Source organism: Phyllostomus discolor, chromosome 13 (assembly GCF_004126475.2).
Source record: "Phyllostomus discolor isolate MPI-MPIP mPhyDis1 chromosome 13, mPhyDis1.pri.v3, whole genome shotgun sequence".
Classification (NCBI taxonomy): Eukaryota; Metazoa; Chordata; class Mammalia; order Chiroptera; family Phyllostomidae; genus Phyllostomus; species Phyllostomus discolor.
The window spans coordinates 19,078,646-19,104,297 of NC_040915.2; the positions used below are offsets into that span (position 1 = coordinate 19,078,646).

Sequence of the window (25,652 nt, forward strand, 5' to 3'; positions counted from 1 at the left end):
AAAAATAAAAGATGGCATAGACTCAACTTGCCACGCACCCTTGCTCTTTGAGTGTTTTTGGCACATATGCACCCCTGGCAAGGTGGTAATACCCAGGAAGAATGGAAGGAGCGGGAGGATGGAGTATGAGTGTCAGTAACACACAGTCTCCTTTGTGCAGTTTACAAAGTGGCAGAAAAAGAAAGAGGTGGCCGTGACATCTAAGTTATGTATAGGAATTAATAACGACACTTATTAAGTGTTCATCTTGGTTTCATTCAGTTACATCGTTTGTCAACATAGTTTTATTAAATCCTCATACCAACACCACAACCTCAGGCTGGGCCCCTGCTCCTAACTTTGCATCTCACAGGGCCCGTGCCTCGGCATAACGTTCCTCAGAGTGTGCATAACGTTCCAAAGAGTCCCTCTTTGGTGACGAGGCCAGCGTGCCATTCGTCCAGGGAGTCTTGACCCCTGCTTCTCTCCTTCCATGTTTTTTGTCCTGTCTTCCTTGCACGTGAGGCACCAGGTTCCCCAGGGAACTCCAGGGCTTGGGCTCACACATAGGGCCATCCTCGGTCCCCCTGGCCTATCGGGCGGATTGTTGCTGTGACCAGCGCAGCATTTCTTTCGCACGATTACAGCTGAACTGCCAGACGGTTCTAAAGCAAATATTTTGGCGACTCTACTTGTTTATCTAGACAGAGCCTTGCAAAAAAAAATATTTTCTTAGTGTCACATCTTTGGGACTGTCCTGCTCTTAGTGCCCCCATCATAGATGAGGAGACCGATACTATAGATAAAAAATGTCTAATCCAAGATTACACAAAGAGTAAAAATAGAATCTCAGGTTTTTAAAACAAGCATTTTGATTTTAGACCCTGAGCCTATTCTTCTACACGAGGGCCCAGAGAAGGCACGCCCTGAAGCACTGGGAAAGGTGAAGGACCTTGCCATGGTAGATGAGTGAGCCGGGCTGGGATGGGAGGAGGTAATTCTAGAGAAGTATGGGACTATGTGCCCTGCAGCCGAGTCTGTATTATACCAGAGCCAATGGGACCTCCAGATTCTTCCACAACTGGATTGACAGCTCATCTGGTAGTGTGAGTCTCCCAACTTGAAAGAAATAGAAAGCTGGAGGAATTCAACAGAACTTGCACTCCTTCGAATCCCAGTGTAAAACCTTCCCTTCATTTTCAATATTCTTTAAGCCTTGAAGAATAGTGAAGGATCCTTAGAGCTCTTCGTCTCCCCCTGGTGTCTCCATGGTCTCCGTGCAAGGGCTTGAGCAAGAGCCCTTGACAATGCTTGAAGTCAGGGCTTTGTTTCTTGTGGGAACCTGAGGGAAAGCGGAAAATCCTCCAATTTGTTTAGTGAGGAAACATGACCTTCATGCTCTTCTTTGCTGTGGTGGCCTTGGGGGGTGTATAAATATGTGTGGGCATGAAAGCAGCTGTCATACTTGGTGCCACAAGCAGAACCCCTGGCTCAGTGGGTTCCCTTTTTAAACTCCTGGCAAATATCACAGATAACCTGTCATGAAGCTGGTCACTGTGCTCCTGCTGGTGACCATTGGCATATGCAGTTACTCTGGTGAGTAGCTTGGAATGTATATTTCTCTATTCTTCTGATAATAGGAATGCAACCAGTAAGTGTAGGCTCCCAGTGGAATATGGTAGAGGGAGTTTGGGAACCACAGGATGGTAAGGTTGGAAGGGATTTCAGATGTACCTCACTGACCACCCCCAATCTGAGCTCTACCCCAACAACCCTAGTTCATCCCGCATAAGTAGTTAGCCAATTCCCATTGAGGGTAAACAAAGGTCAGTTGTTGGACATCATTCACCCTAGTTTTCCCTGTCTTCCTTAATCTTTAGTCAAAACCTGAGTTTGCAACTTCATTCTTTTATGCCTTTGAAACAAGGGGCATCATTCTTGCTTCCATCTCTAATCAGTCAGGTTTCCAGGTTGGTTCTCCTGAGACATAGCTACATTTATGTGTTCACACACTCAGTGGCCATTTCTTGAATGGCTACAACCTGTAGGGCGTTGGATAAGCACCAGAAGATTCAGACATGAATCAGACATAAATAGTGTTCCCAGGTGCCTATAGTGTGGCAGGGAGCTCAGACTTCTGCAGAAGCCAACACAACAGTACTCATCTAGAGCTCTGCGCAAGAACTGAGGGGCAAACTGTTACAGGAGCTGGCTTCTTGGAAAACAATGACCGGTGCTTTTTGGAGAGAGTCATTTAGCCACCAGAAAGATATTTGGTTGCATCTGGGTCACTGCTCTTTCAGAGCACAGAAAGCTTTGCGGACTTTCCCCCAGAAATTATAAGTGCACACAGAGAAGACACTCACCAAAGTGCTCGATATAAGGAGATGAATTACAAGAAACTAGGTGCTGCCCACACCCATCTTGGCAACTTGGTCTTGTATTTGTATAGAATTTCTGATGAATTTGTAACTTCATCCATTTCAGCTATTTCATTGTTCTTTAGTGCCCAGGGACAAATATCTGTTGGCAGAGGTGGCTACTGAAAGCTCAGTGGAGGGAAATCGATCCTGCCCCTCTGGAAGAGAACTTTGGAGGGAAAACTGGTGGTAGCAGATGAAGATGAGACAGGTGAACAGGCTCAGCTTTCATGGTCTGAATGATAAATGAAAAAGATTCCAAAGGAAAATGAACTATGGTGGCGTCTTAGCTGGCAGGAGGATATGTATTCTTATATGTATGATCATGCACATGCATGTTTACATATCTGTAGGCACATGTTTATATGTCCTACATATTTTTCCATTCTTTATATTGTACACTGATTCATTTTCTATGTGAAAGTTACCTTTCTAAAACTGAAGATATAAAATGCAGTTTTGTCATATAAAAGCCTTGATAGCTCTCCAATGCCCTCAGGAAAAATGAATACACCTCAAACTCATTAGTATGCCATTTGAGGCTTTGAAAAATCTGACCTCCCCTGAATTTTGCAGCTTTACTTCCTTTATCCCTCCTCAGCACACCCCAGTGGAATTCTGAGCTCCAACCATTCTAGACAGAAGACTCCCCATACCGTGTGTGCACTTTTCTCTTAATATCTCAGTGCCTTTATTAATTTTGTCCTCTTTCAAATGCTGTTCCCTTCTTTACCTTGTGATCCTGGCATTTACCCCAAGACAGCACTCTAACTTCTGAAAAGATCCCTGTATCACTCTCCCACGTTAGAATTAGTCATCCCTTCTTCTGTGTTTCCACAGAGCTTTGTCCACAGTGTTAGCCCAGCCTAGGCCGCTCCGTGGCATACACAGGTCTTTATTGTCCACCAGACTGTGAGTTCCCTGAATGGAGTATTCTTGTCTTACTCTTCTGAGTTGCTACACCAACCGGTACAGAATCAGTGCTCAATTATGTTTGTGGCATTGAGTTAAATTGGTTGGGAACAGTTCCTGGTTTGTGCTTGGGCCCATCCCTGTAACTGGTGGAGATTCCTTAAGGCATGTCTACTTTTGTTTTGACCGTGTGGGCTGTAGAGACAGCCAAGGGCAAAGCGCCTCCCTGTACAGTCAGTCATAGCGTCTCCTGAGTGCCTACTGTGTGGCAAGGTGCAGTAGACTGCACTAGGCATGGGGCACATTCGTGAATGAAATGCAAGTTCCTCATTCTTATGGAGAGGATGAAGGCAAACAAATTAATATTCAAGGTAGTGGTAAGAAAAAACAAAGATAGAGGGTGACAGGAGTACCATTTTAGGTACTCTCTGAGAATGCAGCATTGGAGGAGAAACCAAGTAATGTGCCGAAGAAAAACATGTAGCTATCTAAGGAAAGAAAGTTCTAGAGAGATGGGGCAGCAGGTGCAAAGGCCCAAGATGACTGTGGCTGGAATAGAGCTGTTCGTGGACAGAGTGGAAGGTGATGAGCTCACAGACAGGAGTGGATGTTGCTGTTTCACTTGATTTCCCTTTTGCTCTGCAGCTACGGCCTTCCTCATCAACAAGGTGCCACTTCCTATGAAGGATGCCTTACCTTTACCTCTGGACACCATCCTCACCCTGGATCCTTTAAAGCTGCTTCTGAAAACTCTGGGCATTTCTGTTGAGCACCTTGTGGAAGGGCTAAGGCAGAGTGTGAATGGGCTGACCCCAGAGGCCGCTGAGGCTGTGAAGAAACTGCTGGTAACTACAGCCTGTGGGGAAGTTGGAGAAAGGGTAGGGGTCAGCGACCCTGAATGCCTGCGCTGCCCACTACACTCCCCCTCCCCCCTTTCTCACCCATGAATGTGTATTTCCCTCTGACTGACTGCTCATATAAGGTCTGTGTGCTCCAGACTCTTAAGGAAAGCACAATGTCTACATTTCTAGTAGGAGTATTTGAATGACAGACCTGTGTCCTAGCTGTGACTCTGCCATTTCCCAGCTCTGGGACTCTGGATCGGACTTAACCCTCCAAGCCTTTGTTTTCCCCTCCGCAGAATGGTGGCTAAGTAGGAGGGTGACTATTTTTGGAAACGTGTTAATTACATGTAAGCTGCTCTTACTTGTATTCCTGTCCTTCTGCCTTTCAGGATGCCCTATCACATTTGGTGTGACGGCAGGACAAAGCGAGAATGGAAGGAGGATTGTGATCCCCTCCTCCCTGGCTGAAGCTCGGTCCATCCTAAAACGTAGTGACTCCTGGAAAGAATGAATAAAGCAGTGAATAGATTCAGTTTGTCCTATTGTTATATCTGGGGGCTCTATTCAGAAGGGCCTTAACTAGATAATTTTTCCCTTGGGCCATAAACTCTAGAGAACCTGTCTTTATAAAGGTAACTCACATTTCCACCAAAACATAATGATGTCCTACCTCTAAGTTAAAAATCTCCACCTTCTGCAACTGATCTTCCTCTGATGGAGTTTCCAGACCGCTTGTGCTTCTATCAGCCTACTTCTAAAGAAATTTTAAAACCTGAAATGGAAAAGAATTTTCAAAGTATTGTCTGACAACACAGGTCCTCACAAACCTCATTGGTTTGGAGCCTACGCCACCAGAAAGCGAGTTTCTATTATGTTTGTAGTTACATTTGTAGTTACTGCAGGGTCACTCACCGACCCTTACACCAAATTGGGCTTTTACTATGTCAGCCTCTGGTAAATGGGTTCTGACCTAGCCTCTCCCCTCTAGGTACCATCTACCACGATGCCAGAATTTTCTTTTCAAAACATAAGTTTGGTTATATACAATCACCTACAAAACAGATTTTGAGCTCCTTAGCGTTGAATGCCGGGCCCTTGTGGATTGGCCTTTGCTTCCATGTCTAGTCTCATCAATATCCCTTTCTTCACATGGGCTCTAGCCCCAGCCATGCTGAAAAGATAGCTAAATCTCTTTGCTGTTAACACTTTTATGTGTCAATGAAAAATCAAGTTTTTCCCCACCCAGAATGTCTGCCGTAGTCTGCTTTCAGACCTGATCTAATGCCAGTCTCGGAACCTTTGCCCTCCAGTCCACTCCCCATCCTTCCTCTACCCTGTTCCATGTCGGGGGAAGGCAGGGGCATGAAGCTGCCCCCTGCAGGTTGACTTTCTTAGGTTCCCAGGTCAGCTGACTCTGGGTCCCCGTTCTGCCTCCGGGAGTCCCAGGCAGAAGCTAGGTGGTAGGAAAAGAGGAAGAAAGCCAGCGTTTGGCCTCCTCTCCTTCCCTATTTGGTGGAAGTCTCTGGAAGTGCCTGTGCCATGTCTGAGCCGCCAGGTCCTGCTGGACGGGTCTGCATTGGTTCTGACTTTTGCCAGCTGACTCCGGTCCCTGGCTCTAGTTACACCACCCCTTTTCTCTTTCTTTCCACCTGAGGTGGGTAGTGGCTTCCTCCTGTTATCAGTTGCTAGGTTGCCTCACCATCACCTGTTTAGGTCTTCTGTCACCTGTTGAGTCAATTCTGTGCACACTAGTCCCCCCATTCACCGTTTTGCTTCGTGTACTTTCAGTTACCCACAGTCAACCATGGTCCAAAAATACTAACTGAAAAATTCCGGAAATAAGTAATTCACAAGTTTTACATTGCACACCTTTCAGTCTTGTACTGTCTCACTCTGCCCTGCTCCATCCTGCCCAGGATATAAATTGTCCCTTTGTCCAGTGTGTCCGCACTGTATGTGTCACCCACCCATTAGTCACTTAGGGGCCCTCTCCGGTGTCAGATGGACTGTCGTGTTATCAAAGTGCTTGTGTTCAAGTAATCCTTATTTTACTAAATAATAGACCGAAAGATGTTCATATCACTTTTATTGAAGTATATTGTTCTAATTGTTCTAGTTTGTTACTGGTGTTTGGGCCTAATTTTAAAGGAAACTTTATCATAGGTTTGTATGTGTAAGATAAAACATAGCATATATAGGGTTTGATACTCTCCGTGGTTTCAGGCATCCACTGAGGATCTTAGAACTTATCCCCCCCAGATATGGGGGAACTACTCTGTTACCTTCCCTCTGTCCTCAGCATTACAGTCGTTTCTGTTTCCTGGCTGCTTCCCGACTAAGATAACGTTAACTGTCACCCCTTCCATGAAGATGATACTGATTTCCTGCCATTTCTTGACCCCCGTGGGTTTTTGTTTTTTGCAACTGGAATTGTTGCACTTTGTGAAACTTCTTTCCTTTCCTCATTTTACCTACGTCTCTAAGAAGAGCTGAGGTCGACCAGCTGTAGTCATAAATCACCCCAAATCTCACGGGCTCCCACCCACAGCCTTTTACTTGGTACCCGCACTATGTGGCCGTCTCCTCACGTTGTCTTCATCCTGTGACCTGGACCTGAGGAAACACTCTTTGTTGTGGGCCTTTCTGATCAGCACGACATGTGGAGAGAGAAAACTTAGTGAGCCAGGGGCTAACTTTTAAAAATATGTATATGCTTCCATTTTTGCCTCATGTCCTCCCTTATGGTGAGCATATGCTATTTTAATAGTTTTCAAAGTGGAATTTTGAAGAAAACATTTTTTCAGTTAACACATATTGGACAGTGCATTCCCCTCCTCAATGTAAAAGTAAAAATAAAAGGAAATCCTATCACAGACTGAAAAAGCAGAGAAGCGGGAGACAGGAACTTTAGGCTCGCACAGACTTTGCTCAAATTCAAGCTTTAATTTAGCATTAGTGATCTAAGTAATCTTGGCAGATTCTTTTTTTTAAAGATTTTATTTATTTATTTTTAGAGAGAGAAGGGAGGGAGATAGAGAGAGAGAGAGAAACATCAATGCATGGTTGCTGGGGGTTATGGCCTGCAACTCAGGAATGTGCCCTGGCTGGGAATCAAACCTGCGACACTTTGGTTCACAGCCCACACTCAATCCACTGAGCTATGCCAGCCAGGACAGATTCTTTAAATTTCCAGTTTTTTGGCTGCATTATTTCAAAGTGGAGTGATAATATCTAATTCTTGTACTTGGTGTGGTGATTAGATGAGGTAACATTTAGAAGGACCAAGCATGGACATGTCCCAATAGTATCTGTTGTTTTATCACCTTAGGTAGGTTTTGAAGGGCCACCTTTGAATAACAAGTGCTGTCACAATCTGAGCATTGATTTATGCTGTCCCCTCTGGTTGGATTGTCCTTACTCCTCCTTCTCCAGGTCTCCAAATTCTTTCTCATCCATCAAGATGGCAGCTCAGATATTATTACCACTAAGAAGTCTTCTCAGATCTCCCAAGGGAGCATTGATGGCTCTTTGCCCTGCTTCCCAAGCTGCTTTACCTGTGCCTGTGTTCTACCAGAGCACGCTGCATGTGGTTAGTTGATCATGTGCTCTTATTTCCCACATCACGATTGTGAGCTGCCCGAGCACAGGGTCCGTGGGAAGTTCCACATGCATCCTTATTTTCTTGTTCGTAGGTAGAAGTTCTAGGATTTTAATTTCTTTACTTAAAATAGATTACAATAAATATTTATTGATCAGCTGCTCTCTGCAAAACACTGTTCTAATTTCTCATGATCGTGCCAGGAACATTGAACATAAGAGGCAAAATCTTGACTCATGGAGCTTACATTCTATTGGGGGTAGGTAGAATAAGGAACAAACTACAATTTTTAAAAAGTTTTAACACTGTGTTCAAAGATGAGTTCTAGGAATAAAAAATATGGCTGCTGAAGAGAATAAGAAATGGTGGGCCAGAGGGTACCATTTAAAGCACAGCGCTCAACAAAGTTCTCTCTGTGAAGGTCACCTCTGAGAATGACTTGAAGAAATGAGGCGGAAAGCCATGTGGCAATCTTAGGGAAGATATTTGAGGCAGAAGGAAGAGTAAATTCAAGGCTCCGAGGAAAGAACATGCCTGGAGTGTTTAAAGAAAGGCAAGAATTCCAAATAGCTGGAATGGAGGGAGCAAAGGAATAAGCAGTAGAAGAAGAGGTGAGAGGCCAGTAGCTCAGGCAGGATCCTAGCCACCACTGTAAGGAAATTTAGAAATACAGCTTTTGCTGTGAATGGGATGGGATACAGCAGAATAAATTGATATAATTTGAATTATATGTTAATAAAAGGACTCTTTCTGCTCAGCAGCTCTGTAACAAGCAAGATGTAAATTTCCTAAGACCTGATGTCTTAGTGGAAACTTTGGGGTTGAGGACAGAGTAGTGATGCTGTGGACTGCACCTTCAGGGGAGCGCTGTGTTGCAGGCTAGACAAACCTGGTTGGTGCTCCCGCTCAGCCTGTAACAGCTTATATTTTCATGATGTTGATGGTCTTTCCTGAGCCTCAGTCTCCTCCCCTTTTATATGAAGAAAATAATCCCTGACCAAATTCTTTTTTTTTAAATTTAATCATTGTTCAAGTACAGTTTTCTGTCCTTTACTCCCATCCCCACCCACCCACCCATCCCTCCCCACCTCCCTCCCACTTCCAACCTCCCCCCCTAGTTTTTGTCCATGTGTCCTTTATATTTATTCCTGTAAACCCTTCCCATTCTCCCCTGAAATTCCCTCCCCTCTCCCCCTGGTCGCTGTCATCCTGTTCCCTATTTCAGTGTCATTGGTTATATTTTGCTTGTTTCTTTGTTTTGTTGTTTAGGTTCCTGTTAAAGGTGAGATCATATGGTATTTGTCTTTCACTGCCTGTCTTGTTTCACTTAGCATAATGCTTTCCAGCTCCATTCATGCTGTTACAAAGGGTAGGAGCTCCTTCTTTCTTTCTGCTGCATGGAATTCCATTGTGCAAATGTACCATAGTTTTTTGATCCATTAATTTACTGATGAGCACCTAGGTTGCTTCCAGCACTTGGCTACTGTAAAATGTGCTGTTATGAACATTGGGGTGCATAGGTTCTTTTAGATTGGTGTTTCAGGGTTCTTAGGATATAATCCTAGCAGTGGAGTTGCTGGGTCAAAAGGCAGATCCATTTGTAGTTTTCTGAGAAAATTCCATACTGTTTTCCATGGTGGTTGTACCAGCCTGCAATCCCACCAACAGTGCACTGGGGTCCCTTTTCTCCACAGCCTCTCCAACACTTGTTTGTTGCTTTGTTTATGATGGCCATCCTGACTGCTTGACCAAATTCTTTTATGGGGTTATAGTGAGATAACATGAGGGGATCATGAAAGAAAAACAGTTGCAGATGTAAGAGATTCCTGATCTCCAAAAACAGGTGTCCCTGTTGGCTGCAGAGGGGGTCTTATTGGAGGGCAGGAAGGGAAGGTCACAAAGGACAAAGGGTAGAAAGAGGAAACATGTATGTAAAGCAGTGGGGAAATCTTCAAAATCGCTCTAGATTGCTGGAGATGTTGGGCTGTTACTTCTTAGCAGTGCATTAAATCCAGTACTGATTTGGCACCTGTTTTTATTGTTTTTGTTTTTGTTTTACCAACATGGAAGAGTGATTTCAAGTTGTACAATGAAGAGGTGAATGTAAAGATGGAGAAATTCTGACAGGGCACGTTTCTCAAATATGGGTGATACACTGTTTATGGCAATTATGGTAAATATCTTTCCCAGGCACACATTAGGCACTCAGAATCTGAAAAGGATTTTTGAATCACATTTGTTGGGGATAAACAGTCTGCATGTCAGATGTTTAATATAGTAGAGATCTTAAGTGATTTTGGTTGAGAGGGTGTAATATCTGAAATTAGCACAGTCTTGAAACAATCAACAAAATAAAAAGGGAATTTACAAAATAGGAGAAAATATTATATATTATATTATATATTATATTATATATTATTTGTAAATAATATATCTGATAAGGGATTAATATCCAAACTACATAAGAAACTCATGTAGCTCAATAGCAAAATAAAACATCCTGATTTAAAAAATGACCAAAAGACCTGAATAGACACTTTTCCACAGAAGATGTACAAACAGCCAATGAAAATGTGCTCAGCATCACTATTTATCAGGACAACACAAGTCAAAAGCCCAGTGAGATGTCATTTCACACATGTTAGGATGACTGTTATTGGAAGACGAGCAGTAATAACAAGTGCTGGTGAGGATGTGGAGAAAAGGAAAGAACCCTTGCGTACTGTTGGTAGGAATGTAAATTGCTACAGGCATTATGGAAAACAGCATGGCGGTTCCTAAAAAAGTTAATAATAGAGCTACCATATGATCCAGCAATCCTACTTTTGGGTGTGTATCGAAAGGAAATAAAAGTCACTATCTGGAAGAGGTATCAGCACTTCCATATTCACTGTGACGTTGTTTACCATAGCCAAGACTCGAAAACAACCTGTGTCCATTGATGGATGCATGGAGAAAAAATGTGATTATATATACACACATGCAGACGGACACACACAGACAGACACATAAATACATAATGGAATATAATTCAGCATTAAAAAAGAAGAAAATCCTGTCATATGTGACAACATGGATGACTCTTAAGGGCATTACCTTAAGTGAAATAAGTCAGACAGAAAAAGACAAATACTGTATGACTGCACTTACATGTGGAATCTAAAAAAAAAAAGAATGGAATCATTGAAACAGAGTAGACTGGTGTTTGGTTGCCTGGGGCAGAGAGTTGTTTGTGGGGGGAATAGGTGAAGGTGGTCAAAGGGTGCAAACTTGCAGTTATAAGATCGATACAAGATATATTTGGAGGATGTGATGTATAGCATGGTGACTATAGTTAACCATACTGTATTGCATACTTGAAAGTTGCTAAGAGAGTAGATCTTAACAGTTCTCATCCCCCCTGCCAAAAGGCATCTATGTGAATAATGGCTGTGCTAACTAATCTTATTGTAGTAAAAATTTTGCAATATATACATATACCAAATCATCACTTTTATACCTTGAACTTATACACTATTTTATGTCCATTACAATTCAATAAAGCTGGAGGAATAAAAGAAATTGGCCCAGTCTCTGGAATGTGCAGACTGTGGGTTGTCTGAATTTGTTGTAGAACGTAATATGCATTTTTCAATATTTAGTAGCTGCTGACTCTTTGTTGAGCCATTTATATTATTAAAGGATCTTCGTGTTGCATGGAAACCTATCGTGGCTGCATAAAAACAGGAAGACAGTCAAACAAAAGATTTATTGAAAGTGCACTGGGGTTGTTTTCAGAGTAAAGGGCTTGGGAAGGACGGGACTCAGGTCAGCCCTGGAGAGCTCAGCAGCAGAAGCAGGTCGATCCTCTGTTCCAGATGAGAGTGCTGCTGTCCTTGTCATCATACCCTTCCTTTGCATGGTAAATAATTCTGGGAGACTCCCTGGTTCAGCAGCGTCGGGTGGTAGAATGGTGTGATTCTCACTAACTGGCGAGGACCATGGCGATGGCCACCAGGGACCCACCTCTGTGCAGTGAAAGGGGTGATGGAGCCAGTGACAGAGCCGCAGTAGACTTTTCCAGGAATCTTCTGTCCCAGACACTCTGCTCTTCTATGAGAATAATAAAGCCTTTGTGGCACAGCGATAACATTGTCATAATATACATATATTTTAAAAAGGTCAGCTTTTCATTTACTAGCTCAGGAGAATGGGCTTAAATATTTCTGAAAGACTTTCCAAAAAGGTGCATGAAACTTTTATCTCCAAAACTTACACATTTTTTAGGGGTTAAGAGGATGTTCTTTGAAATCAGATTAAAATCCTCTTTTTATCATTTCTTGAACTTGTGACTTTGGACCTGGGCTTTAGTTTCCTTATTTTTAACCATTCTTTGGTTATTCTTGCTGATAATTCTTATATACTTAGTATTTTTGCAGCATTAAAAAGTTTAAACACGTTCAGGAAAAAATTGGTACCATCAACAAAAATCTTCTCAGTGAACTCGGATGTGTGACCCCCAAAGAGGACTCATTCATTCTGACTTCTAGAAGCAAACATGCAAAGTCATGGTGTTCACAGTAAAGCTGTACTTGGTTGTGGTCAGAGCCCGAATCCTAAGAACTTGCTGGGAGGTGCTTTGAGGCCTGGGTCCTGGAGGCCGCCTGGTGTAGAAGAACTGGAAAAGCAGGATCTGGCTGCCCTGGGATTGTTCTGGAGCCCTGTAGGTGTGTCCTTACAAACACAAGCCAGACAGAGGGAAACAGTTAGCAGCCAGAGAGGGTTTATGATTCAAGAAAAATACAAAGATTTTTTAATCTTTTTTTTTCAGATTTTTATGCCTCTGAGCTTCAGAATGTGAAATCAACTTATAATAATATATATTCGAGGAAACAGGCAAGAACGACACCAAAAGTGCAAGAAATGTAGGGCAGGAATCAGCAACAGGGAAGAAGGGCAAATGCACAAAGGTTATGCATAGGAATGAAGTGAATCATCAGTTTCACTTTGAGTTTCCAGGTAGGGAGGGAACAAAAAGAAATAGGCCAAGTGACACATATACTACACTCAGAAAGGAGGAGGCGGTCCTTAGGAAAGCCAAATTTTCCCCTTCAAAATCCTAAAGTTCAAAATTCTTTTCCCATAAGGCTTCAGAGAGTAGATATTGAGTGATATCCATGCCCAGCTGCAGTTTTATTCATCAGCCACATGTGAATTACCTATTAAGTGTACTTTCTCCAAGGCATGACCAAGGCACTTTATCACACCTTTGTCACTTCTTTCCACAGTCCTTGAGGTACGGTGTGCTAGGTGATAGCCTAGACCAGCGATTGTCAACCTTTTTCATCTTGTGGCACCCATAAACTGATTACTAAAGTTCTGGGGCACACCAGACAATACATTCTTTGATGATATGACAAAAAAACTAATTTTGATTCATCCACACCAGATGGCTATTGTTGTGTTGGCTGTTATCATTTTTTATCTGACCGTGTATGGAAAAAGAGGTCAGTGCCCCTGACTAGATAGTCAGGTATTGCATGTTTGAAACATTCTTGATGGCACACCAGTTGAAAATCGCTGGCCTAAGCTATCAGCTTCTTAATGGCTGAGCTGTGTTACTCATCTTGGTAGCACTGGCAGAATACGACCCATAGTAAGGCATGGATTAAGTATGCATTAAAGGAATGTATAAGAAAGGGGCGTAGGTGGCAGGAGGAAGATGGGATTATCTCTATCATCTATCTATCTATCTATCTATCTATCTATCTAAATTAGGAAATAATCTAGAATTTTGGCCAAATGTTTTATGCTGGAAAAACAGGTATTTCTCTGAATCACTTGCTTTTAGTGTGATGATTTGCTTTTGATTAGATGAGGCAATTATCATACAAAGGACACTTTTGAAACTACTTATTAAATGTGCAGTCACCAGGGCTTAAGGAGGTACACCTAATCAAACCATCCAAAACTTAATCTCTGCTGTAGAGGCTTCCTGCCCGGAGGCTAAATTTCTTTACCTCCCTAGATTGAGCCACTTCCCTTTGCCCATTAAGGCCCATTGTTTCCCAGGTCTACTCAAAACTTTTTAGGTGCAGCTAAAAACAAAACAATTCTGGCCTTAAGATCTGGACCAATGAAGTCCCTCACATTTTTAATAATAAGGAGTATAGAGAGGCTCAAGGAGGACAAATGACCTCCCCATGGTCCCGTAATCAGTTAGTAGCCAAGTTAGAAGTTGAATTTGCTGCTTCTTTATGCCTTTTGCTCTTCCTAGCTCCTTCATGTTGCCTCTCTGTTGGATTGCCTCCTACACTGAACCTCTAGGAAGGCACTCCACGGATTCTGCTGGTGGGCACTAATGGATAGCGGTACGTACCAGCAGTCTGAATGAAGGCAAAGGTTTAGGACACGTGCAACAAGAGCTGGGCTGTTCCCTGAGAAGATGTGAATGGGGAGATGCAAAAGGAGCTTAGCTGGCGTGGGGGTGAGAGTCAGGAGTGTTAGGGTTAAGTATGTCTTGATTCCAGGGCCCAAGCCTGATTTCCATCTGTCAGAGCTTATGGAGAAGGAGGGGCTAAGTTCTGGGATAACATAATAGTGGCTTTCTGAGCTTGCACTCATCACACCCACGTTATGAAATGGAGCAGCAGGGAAGAGACCTGTTCCCAGGTCAGGTATGAAATGGAATTTGGGAAAGGCCATGCCTCCCAGAGATGACAATGAGATAACTCAACTAACCAGAGGTGTAGTGGTTATTTCCATGGGCCCCTTGAGGCATTTCTGAAGTCAGACAGCTTAATCACTGTTTTCTACTGCTTTTACCTACATTATTTTCATTTGTTCTCCACTAGCACTGTGGGTTAGTGAGGAAGCACGGGGTCTGGGACCAGGATGCTCGGGTTCAAATCCTCCCCGCCTTCCTTATAACTTGGCCAATACATAAATATCCCTGAGTCTTGTTTTTTTATTTATAGAATTTAAGGATAACAATACCTATTTTAAATAGGGATGTTAGCATTAAGGTAGGTAGCACATATATACAGCACTTAGCTTAATTCCTAAAATGGAGTAAGTACTCAGTTAATGCTAGATACTGATATAATTCTTTTCCAGCTCTATAGTTCGGTGTTTATATTTCACTATCCATTCTCAGGACAGAATTGGATAAGAAAACAGCAAATATTTTCGAGCCCTCCAAACATATTGTGTGTACATAAATCTGACTCAGTGGGATTAGGGAGTGTGCTAGTCCTTCCTCCTGGAATTAGGTTCAGCAAATCTGACTCTTCTTGTGAGTGGCGATGGCCTGATTACCTGGGCCCTTAGACTTTAGTGCGCATCATCCCATCATTCCACAGCTTGGGTGTGCAGGAAACACGTTCCTCGCAGAGCCGTGACAGGAACCAGGTCTCCTCACTCCTGCTGCGTACTTGTTTCACTCACAATAGTGCCTCCTCCCTTAATCCTTACAGCATTCTCATCTTTAAGATGATTAAAAATCTATTTAAAATTCATCTTTAAAAACTCCAGCATGGACAAAACAAAACCAGAAAGAATACAGTTTTTCTGCTTGTAGGTAGGCATGGGTGTCCAACTTTATTGAATAAAATCAGACTGACCAGTTTTTCTTTGTCTTGGAGACTATTATTAAGTTGTAAATTGTTAATTAAAATCACCTGGGAGGTCACTTTGATGAATGTTCTTGTTTAGCATCAAGTTCCACAAAATCTCTTGAAAAGAAAAAATAAAGAGGAAAAAATTAATTGTAATTTAGATTAAATAGAAATGTTAGAATGAGCACCAGGGTGTCTTATAATGTTTGAACTGTACTTTACTTTTCTAGGTTTTCCTATGTCAGAAAGAAGTAAGATCTAAGATTCCCCTAATAGTTCATAGTTGAAAAGACATTCATGTATAATTATCTCTTTAAATATTTAAAGAAACCTATTAATTAGGTGTTTACTCAAATACATACTTATATATACATGTATTTTGATATATTTGTTCAGTAATATATCCCTAGCACCTAGAACAATGCCTGGCACGTAGTATAAATTAATAAATATTGGTTAAATGAAAAAATGAATGATTCTGTCTCCTTTTACATATAAAAAACTCTGAAGTTCAAAGGGATTAAACAACCTAAGTCATATGGCTGATAAACTGCAAGGCAAAGTCTAAAATTTAGATCTCTAGAATCATGAATTAGTGCCAGAATCACTGTAGTCTACTGTTCAAGGATTGGGTACGAGGCAGCTGCTGAGAAGGTAAAAGATGACTTAAAAGTGGTCTGTGGGGAGGTTACAGTCCAGTGGAGAAAACAGTCGCATTGAGACACAAGTAACTTAAAATGATGGGGGAAGAAGCTGCTATGAAGGTTTCTACAAAGCATTATGAAATCCCAGAGCATGAATACCTTAAGTTTTTAAATTGTGGAGGTCTGTGATGTCTCTGGAGAGCTTGTCTTTGAGTTGGACTTTAGAAAAACATTAGACTTGTCAAGGGAGGAGAATCCTTTCCAGAATCCCCTTTGGGGATTGTGGGCCAGGCATTGCTGGCAGAGGGAGAAGCACATGCAAAGATATTGGCGGTTTATACAAATGTGACCCACCCTGAAACAGAAATCAATTGTTATTAGGACATCAGGTGCTTGGATGCAGGAGTGAAAGAGATAATTGAAGGGGATATAAGCCTCAGGGAAGAACCTTTAACACCAACTGAATAAGTTTGCTCTGATTTTGTAGGCAAAGGAAATTCATGAACGGAGTTTAAGCTTGGCAATGATAGAACCAACTATGTGTTTCTGTTATATAACCCTGGGAGTAGGTTGAGGATGGATGGGAGTGAGTATGGACAGAAACAGTGAAATGAATTAACTACCAATCTAATTAAATGATTGCAGGAAAGGTGATGAAGGACTGGACTAGCCAACAAGTCAGTGGAGTTAAAGAAAAGGAATGGTATGGGGAAAAAAGTTAACGCTTGAATATTCAGAATTAGGTGAAGTTGGCGATGAGCAGGCAGGATCCCAGAAGACCCCGAGGTTTCTGGATTTCGGGTGAGAAGGGATGTGCCTTACTGAGATAAGGAACATGGGGCAGGGAACAGGTATGTACTGAGATGTTGGGCTTGCATTTAGAACAGCTGAATTTGAGATGTTGATGGAAAACCTAGTAAACAATTCGTCACCTTAGTCTGCAGCTTAGAAAAAGGAGTGCAACAGATGTTTGAATTTGGAACTCATTAAATTGCAACTAGTAGTCCCAATGTGAACGCTGTGATGTGAAAAAGCAGGTAGGTTACATTTGGAGCCTTGAGGAGGGTTGCTGTCCAAGGCACAGAGGCATGAAGAAAAGTCAACGAAGAGAATGAGAAAGGGTGGCTAGAGGTAAGGAGTGAACCAGGAATGTGTCATGGAAACCCAAGGGATCAGGGAAATTCACAAGAATTGAAGGCTTCTCCAAGGGGACCAGGATCCAGTTTACACTGCTCTAAGATAATCCAGAAGGCGGGCAGAGGGAGCAGGTGGAGGGAGTAAGCCGGCCTATTCACTGACCTAAAAGTAAATATCTAGCCTTTAGTATGTGCTTGACACAGCACTTAAGCACCAGATATGTTGGAAAAATAAAGCAGGATTTTCACTTTATGAAGTTTCAACATTCCTGTCATTCTCTCTAATCAAATCTATTTAGTCCTTGAAGGTCCAAATTGCATCTCACCTTTGCCAAAACCACTCCCCTAAGCATTCTGGCTGCAGCGACAGTTTTTTTTTCCTCTAGAAATTACCTATAATATTTGGCTGATATTTATCCTATTTGGCATTTTAATTATCATTACATCTGCTCATGTTATCTTACTGTCAAATCTGCAAATTCTTTGAGGAGGACAGACTTATGGTCTAGATTTGCCCTTCACAATCCCTGCCCCTACTTTGTATGTATTAAGTGCTTACAAATATATCCTGATGGTCTCTTCTCATTCTCCATTTCCCATTATATTTATGGTCATCCTTGGAGAGAGAGGGGACAGCTAGATTTGTTACCTTGAGTAAGGACTGCTATTCTTTTAACAAAGTTCCCTCAGGATTCCTCAGTCGAATTGGGGCAGATGGGCTTTAGATCTGATGTCTAAGATAATTTCCCTTAATTAATTCAACAACTATTTACTGAGTACCTGATATAACTTATAAGGTACTGTGCTATAGCAATGAGCTCCATCTGATACCTACTTCCACGTTAAAAATATTTAATATTTTATATTAAAAATAAATAAATTATTTGAGATGGTGATACCTGTGATTATGACACTACGACAAGGTAAAGTGATGGAGAAGAACCAAGGAACGAAAGAAGACGGTGTTAATAAGAGTCATTATAGAGTAGTTTTCTGAGTAGGCGACTTTTAGGTGAACTTCAGGACAAAGAACTAGCCATGAGAAAAGTTTTAGGCAGAAATGAAAGCAATGACAGGAAGCCTCAAATGTCTGTGAGTTCCAGAAACAGAAAGAACATCATTTATTTAGAATATAATGAAAGAAATAAAATGGTAGAAGATGAGGTGCCATTTCTGAACCCAGAGCTGACTGCAATCTTTTTAGTATGTTAGATAGTCAGCTTTCAGGGTTAATAGAAGAAAAAGTGTTATTTTATACCTGGGGAATTACCCAGGGGAGGAATAAAAAGAACTAGGATAGTTCCAATCGCCTGCATTGCTATTGTTGTGATTTATAGCAATATGACTTTAACTCAAATCTAATCTGTACTTTGTACATCATGGTTACTACTCTTATTGTTTGCTTTTCAGTCCCCTCCTTGTTTACATTAACAATTATGGGGACATACCAGTTGCAAAAGCAGCCACAATAGAAAAATAACAATATAAAAATAAACATCTGTAAGCTGTTTCATTCGTGCATGAGGACTGTATGCAGAATTCTGCCCATTCACATGGTACTATATTTATTTAAGCAGATCAGAGGTTACAGAATGACCCCTGGTTACTTCTACACAGCAGTGGTTCTTAGTCTGTTATTGGTCATAGACCCCATTTGAGGAGCTAGGAAAAGTTAGAAGCATTTTCCTAGAAAATGCAAATAGTCACATTTACACAAGATATGAATAAAAATGTAAAGGCTATGCAACTCCTTCCCACCCAGCCATGTGGCTCAGAACATATAATCAAAGGCTTTCAACAGCTATTGTATGGCAGAATCATCAGAACCCCCTGAAAGCTTATTAAAAAGCATATCCTTAGCTTTGTCCCAGGAAGGTGCAAGATGGAATGAAGGAGACTGCATTTTGTGTAATTTCTCCAGGGAATTCTGAAGCAGGTGAGTAACAGAGCACACTTTTCCAAACTCTGCTCAGGGGTCCGTGAAGGAGAGGATTGGAGAGCAGAGGCTCAGAGAGGTGGAGATTGAAAGTACCTAGAAATTCAGAGTGAATTGGATCCCGGAGAGCTGAAGTCAGGGAGAGTAATATGGGGAGAATGAACAGGGCAAAGCAGAGTAGAAATCAGAGCTATGTAGACTGGAGTGAGATGCATTAGCCATTGAGCCCAGGGGCTTGGAAGCAGTGAGAGAACATTGGAAAGATGTGTTATCTGCCACCAAGGAAAATCCCTCATGATCAAAACACTCACATAGATTGTCTCTGAGGACAGATTAGCAACCGTCTCTAACCCTTTTGGGTTACTCCAATTACAGGCAGGACTCATCACAACTGTAGCTGTTGAACGCACCATTGCCTACCACCTTCACCAAAGAATTACAGGGTCTGCACTGGATGGGTACTTTATTCCTCTAACTCTAAAGATAAGCAAACTGAGGCCCACAGAGAGGGAGCACCTTGCCCGAGATCACCCAGTGAAGGAGCACCAGTGTCCAGACCAGAACCTGGCTCCCTGGCTCCTGGCTGGTGCTCTTCCTCCTCCTTACTGGGTCCTGAGATAAAAATATTTTACAGAACTGCTTGATGGGAATATGCTCACCCCAAAGAGTTCAGGGAAATGAGACTTAAGGACACACTTTTCAATTAAAATAGTACATTGGCATGCACCACAAATTTGATGCTCATTCATTTTAGTGCAAGGTGGCCATTACCAACAGCGAACTAGACACAGGCAAGGCTTGTCTCAGTACTTACTTGCGCTTTATCACGGAGCCGAGGAAGAGTGACACCGCGTCCTCAATGATCTCTCTGCCCAAGACATTTAGGAATCTGGGGAAATCTGGCTTTGGCATTTTGCCCGAGTCGTCTGACTCGTTGTCTGGGTTGTCTGGCTTGTCTGGCTTGTCATCTGAAAAACACAACAGAATCTCAGAAGCAATTCTCAGCAACAAGAGTGCAATGTCTCTCTTCTTTGTAGGGAGCCCCTAGCGCCCATGTACCCCCACTAACTAACTTAGGAGCCTCATGTAGTTGGGTTTATTAAATATTTAATGCATGCCCAATGAAGGTCTTTACATGCATTATATCACTTATTCCTGAAAACAATCAAACAGACCAACAGACATTGATTCTCTGGTAGATGTTGTCCCCCTTCCTGGAGAAAACTGAAGCTCATGGAGGCTAAGTCACTTGGTCAGAGTTAAGAAGCCTTAAATGCCAGTGCCAGGATTAAAATGCAGAATGTCTGCTTTCATTTCAATAGCACGGTCTCTTTCTCCATGTGATCCCTGGGCCCATGGTAATGATAATAATGAAGATGAAATAATCATGAGTAGCATTTGTTGATCACGTACCCTGGGGTGTGTATATTTTTGCTCACTAAACTAGGAAGTTGAAAAGATTAGGTGACTTGAAGAAGATTCACCAATAGCAAGAGAAGATGCAACTATAACTGGAGACCTCTTACTCTTGAGTCTTAATCAAGAGTCTTGGCTCCTTTAGAATGAGGCCAAGGATCCAGTGAGTGAGGCTGGAGGTTGTTGGCATGCAAGTTCTCTTGTGTGGGGGGCCCTGCTTTACTTAGTGCTCTAATGATTCAGGAGATCAGAAGGAATGAAAGAGGAGCAATTAGCAGCCACCTGCGGCCTCCCCACTCAACCCTGGTGCCAGGCTGGAGTAGGATCTTTGTCATTTTATTTCATTATAGCCTTGCAAGTAGTGCTGCTAGATTTTGTAAATAAAAACACAGGAGACCCAGTTAAAGCTGAATTTTAGATAAGCAATAGTTTTCCACATAAGAATGGCTCATGCAATATTTAGAGCATACTCAAACTAAACAATTACTCATAGTTTATCCAAAACTCAAATTTAACTGAGTGCCCTATATTTTATCTGCAATCCCACAAGTTTTGACTTAAGAAGTTCCTGCTTCTAGAGAATGTACCCAGGACTCTGAGTGGAAAAGGTATAACTAGCTTTTTGTGTGGAGGTAGGCACCTTATGTTAGAAGTCTTACATCTATATTATACTCTAAAATAGAAACTCTTAGTAAAAAGATATGGCATTTAGTACTACAAACATTTATTGCTTACTATGCCACAACAAAAGATTTGATAGGAACAGCAGTCTAGGATATATAACCAGAATTAATGTACTAATCACCGAGTGTTCATTCATTAAGTTGCTGGGGTTATTTTTTTCATTCAACAAGCTTTTTTTAATTCTGAGCCTACTATCATGTACATAGCATATGCTAAGAGTTAAGGTAAAAACGGCCATATATGGAAATGAGCCTCATGTAAAGTGCAGGGTGACCACAGTGTCCAGAATAGCTTTGTTTTTTTTCATGGGAAGGGGGAGCAAAGAGAGGGTGTATCTGTGATGCTGGGCCTCTTGGCCAGATACTGGGACTGTGCTTCCGTAGCATGCCTTCATCCTTGCACAACTCGATGACGGCACTGCAGTTTTACCGGAGAGAAATAAGACTTGCAGAGGAGTTATATGGCTCACCTGCGATCACACATCTAGAAAGTGGCTGAGCCAGGTTTTAACCTGGTTTTTTTTTTTTTAACTCCACAGACCTTGTTATTTACGTATAATAATGCTTTCAAGCAATTATCCCCTGAAGAATTACCAGGCAGAAAACAGAGGTTCCTTGCATAAAAAGTGAATTTTTTTCTGTGTTCCTATCTGCCTACTTGACTTTTTTTTTTTAATATAACACTACATGCAAAGGAGCTGTGGATTGGAGTGTGTGAAGATCAGATCCTTGGTCCCCAGTCCTTGGACCATGTATATATTGAGTAGATTAGGCTGGTGGGTCCTATGTTTTGGAGTCCTACATACTTCATGTGTTCAAAAGATTACCCATGTAACCTTGCATACAATACTTGACACACTTTCAATTCCTCATCATGTTGTCAGGATCAAAAGGTGTTTCATATATCGTTCATATGTATCATATATGTATACATAGCATTTCTTATATATACCACTTATCACAATACCAGGCTCAAAGTAAGCCCATAATAAATGATTGCAGTGTTATTACTACTATTATTAAAAATAATAACAAAGCAATTCATAGTAGCATTCTTCTCTAGTGCTTTTGGAGATCATGAAAATTAAAAATTGTTAAAATATTAAGAAATTTGAAAATGTTAGAAAACAAAAATAAATAGCAATAAAATTAAGAAATGTGATTTACTAGAAACTAGTGATCAAAGCCAATAGTTGAATATTTTCTCTTTTCAAATATGGGATAACCCTTTTTTACATTAACTACTTGGTTGAGTTTCATAATCAATATAATCATAAAGTTCTGCAAAAATACAGTAATGTTGATATTGGTATAGTTTTTTTTTTTAAATATTGTATTTATTTATTTTTAGAGAGGAAAGGGAGGGAGATAGAGAGAGAGGGAGAGAGAAACATCAATGTGCGGTTGCTGGGGGTTATGGCCTGCAACCCAGGAATGTACCCTGGCTGGGAATCGAACCTGGGACACTTTGGTTCCCAGCCCGCACTCAATCCACTGAGCTACGCCAGCCAGGATATTGGTATAGTTTTTACAATCTACAAGTGATTATAAAAGCATATTCATTTGATCTGGTGAAATTTATTTATTGGTGCTTGTTATCCCATTTTACAGATGAAGAAACTGAGGTTCCAAGCAGTGCACTGATTTACCCAGAGCTCATGAGAGACAGAGCTGGGACTGGTCTTTAGGATGTCGGTCTCACCTCTCACTCCACCAGGGCGATTCCTGTAGGAGTGGATGGACGCAGTAGTCTCTAAGGCCACTTCTGTTGTTCTGTTGTGGTGTGGGCCTATGTGCTGTGCTGGTGCACAGTGGGTGGCTGAGGGTGAGTTCTGCCACGTTACACTTAAAACAGTTTCAAGGGCAGTACGCGCACTGTCTGCGTTTTCTGACCTGTCATTCTGAATAGAGACAAGTCAAGAGCTCACTGGCTTCTACAGACCAAAAAGGAATGAATTATTGAGAATTCTGCATGCTGCCTTGTGGTCCTCTGTGTGCTGGAAACAGGCATGAAAGTAGATAATTATTTATGACAGAAAGAACCAAGGGACTTCGGTTTTAGTCCAAGGTGTGCCACCGCTACCAGTGTCTCCGCTCAAGTAACTTTCCCTTTGCAAGTGTGGTTTATTAACCCACAAACTGGGGAATAATAAAACTACGTGTGTGCAGAACAGGATTATTATGAGAATTAAATGAGATAATGCATGATAACAATAACAGTTAATATTTATTGGTGCTTGTTACGGACCAAGTAGTTTTCTAATTTTTTGTCTCTTTTATTTAATTTTTCATGATAAATTTATGAGAAAGCTAACTATTGACATTTTATTTTACATGTGAGGCCCAGAGAAGTTAAATAAAATGCCTGAAGTCACATTTCTGATTAGTTGTGAAGTCAGGCCTAGGAGTCTTATTCCAGAGTATATATTCTCCACCTTTGAACATTATCAGTTATAACTATCCAAAACCAAACACTCTTGGCTCTCTGATAATATAATAGTGTCATTATATCACAGAACACATAAGGAAGAAATCATTTCATACTTCACACGTTCACTGAGGATGGAGGATGTAACTGAAGCACATTGAGTAGAAATCCTGCTTTTTCTGTGTTGGAAGAGCTGCCTCTGGACTCCTAGGCCAGTGCCCAAAGGCCCCTCCCCCTCTCGCCCTTCAGATTCTGGATCAGTGCCCTCAGCCAGCTTCCTGTGACCAGGGCTATCTACTGCACACTGCCCGAGCTGCGACCGGAAGCACTTACCGGCATGGCAAGTCAGGATTAAGGCAAGCAGTCCCAGGACAACTGTCACCCGAAGCACTGAGACAGCCATGTTTGTAGCACTGGGTATTGGTAGAAAGTGTCCCAAAGCACCTGTTGCCTTGCTCCATTTATAGGGCATTTGCAGGTGACATCATCTGCTACGGAATTTACGTTGTTGCACAAGATTTCTACACCGCTTGCTCTTGGATCTGATGAGTCCTGCCCTATCTTTCAAACCTAGTTTTTCCTATGGGGAAAGAGAAGACTTCTTGGTTTTTCTAATGTGTATGTATAAAGTGTCACTGCAGTAACTCTTTTGGAGGTAGTTCCCATGCCAGCATTGACAATTAGATGGGTATCAGACAGAACTATTATGCAGTGCCAACAAGCAAGTAGTAAATAAGATTGGCAGGTGTGCCTAGTCCCTCCCATCCGCATGCTCTGAGCTAATTACTTGTCCTCACCTGAGCATTCCCATTCACACCCTCATGCCACCCCCATGCCTTTGTTCATGCTCTTTATTTTTCTTGCAGTATCTTCCCCTTCATCCCCCCTTGCAGTGTACCTGCTATTCCTCAGGCTCAGGTTCAAATGCTCCATTCTCTGTGAACCTTTATGATGACTCTTCCACCCTACTCCACAGAGTTACTTGCTCCATCATCTGTTGCAAAAATGCTTGGACTAATGTTTGAGGACTCAGTACTTTAATAGCTCTCTTCTAGCCTCTGGATCTCTCTCTGTTTTTAATTTTGTTTGTTTGTTTATTTATTTTTAGACAGAGCGGGAGGGAGGGAGAAAAAGAAGGAGAGAAACATCAATGTGTTTCTTGCATGCCCCCTTCTGGGGGGGACCTGGCCTGCAACCCAGGCATGTGCTCTGACTGGGAATCCAACCAGTGACCCTTTGGTTCGCAGGCCAGTGCTCAATCCACTGAGCCACACCAGCCAGGACTAGCCTCTGGATCTCTTAAGTTTGGAATGCTTTATTCACTGCACAACCCTCAAGGAGCCTAATATTGTTCTGGGCACTGGCCTCAGCTTTGATTTCCTTGGGAAGGTTCTTCTGGTTTTTCCAAAAAGAACTGGGTGTCTCTCTCCTGTATCTAACAGGTGCCTGATTATATGTCTCCGCCAATAGGCTGGAGGCTCCTTGAGGGCAAGGTTGTCTTTTCCAGAGTTGAATGCACATTACTTGAGGCATATAGCAAACATTAAAAGTGATAATAAAATTATTTCACGCAATGAAAAGAAATATTGGATTTAAGGTGCTGCTATGTATTTCAGATGTAAAACAGCCTTCCTTTTGGGTATAAATGCTCAAGGGGATAACATCTGTTTCAAGTCTAGATGATGCTGGCTATCCTGAGGAATGCTGTAAGTTCAGTTCTTTGAGATGAGGACTTGGGGCTTCCTAAGCTTACAGTTTGACCAAAGCTTATATGTTGTGACTGCCAGAGGGTGCTTCTAATAAATGGTGAATTAACTGAGGTTTAGAAAAAGGAAGCTTGTCTAGTGTCACAGAGCCCATAAGAGGATGTGGCCCTCTTTCTCCTGGTTTCATACTCTTTACAGGGTGCCAAACTGCACTCAGAAGCCGCAAGCAGCTCTGCTTGGATCCTTCCACGTTTCTCCATTTTATCCTCTCAAGAAGGCACTGATCCTGTCTTTCCTGAAGAGTTGTGACCTAGAGATAGTGGTCCATGGTGGGAAGTTTACAGAGAGTTAGAC

The 25,652-nt window shown here is 41.9% G+C and overlaps 2 protein-coding genes across 2 annotated transcripts; one reads left to right on the forward strand and one right to left on the reverse strand.

The window, feature by feature from the left end:
- Positions 1-1,430: 1,430 nt before the first annotated feature.
- Positions 1,431-4,684, forward strand: SCGB3A2 (secretoglobin family 3A member 2). The gene is made up of 3 exons (XM_028529038.2): positions 1,431-1,575; positions 3,957-4,156; positions 4,546-4,684. Exons 1-3 carry the CDS (start codon positions 1,521-1,523, stop codon positions 4,567-4,569), a joined length of 279 nt encoding a protein of 92 aa, XP_028384839.1. The 5' UTR covers positions 1,431-1,520; the 3' UTR covers positions 4,570-4,684.
- Positions 4,685-11,960: 7,276 nt separating this feature from the next.
- Positions 11,961-24,017, reverse strand: C13H5orf46 (chromosome 13 C5orf46 homolog). Its single transcript, XM_028528950.2, has 4 exons — positions 23,926-24,017; positions 19,880-20,033; positions 15,413-15,466; positions 11,961-12,467 (listed from the first exon to the last, which is right to left on the reverse strand). The coding sequence occupies exons 1-3, from the start codon at positions 23,993-23,995 to the stop codon at positions 15,421-15,423; spliced, it is 270 nt and encodes an 89-aa protein (XP_028384751.2). The 5' UTR covers positions 23,996-24,017; the 3' UTR covers positions 11,961-12,467; positions 15,413-15,420.
- Positions 24,018-25,652: the final 1,635 nt, after the last annotated feature.

Bases quoted from the DNA above. Each gene is read 5' to 3' on its own strand.
- C13H5orf46 (XM_028528950.2), bottom strand. From the start codon at position 23,995: ATGGCTGTCTCAGTGCTTCGGGTGACAGTTGTCCTGGGACTGCTTGCC. The intron at 20,034-23,925 runs GTAAGTGCTTCC...TGTGTTTTTCAG, and splicing joins AATCCTGACTTGCCATGCCG to ATGACAAGCCAGACAAGCCA. The intron at 15,467-19,879 runs GTAAGTACTGAG...TTTCTTTTCAAG, and splicing joins GGCTCCGTGATAAAGCGCAA to AGATTTTGTGGAACTTGATG.
- SCGB3A2 (XM_028529038.2), top strand. From the start codon at position 1,521: ATGAAGCTGGTCACTGTGCTCCTGCTGGTGACCATTGGCATATGCAGT. The intron at 1,576-3,956 runs GTGAGTAGCTTG...TTTGCTCTGCAG, and splicing joins TGGCATATGCAGTTACTCTG to CTACGGCCTTCCTCATCAAC. The intron at 4,157-4,545 runs GTAACTACAGCC...TCTGCCTTTCAG, and splicing joins AGGCTGTGAAGAAACTGCTG to GATGCCCTATCACATTTGGT.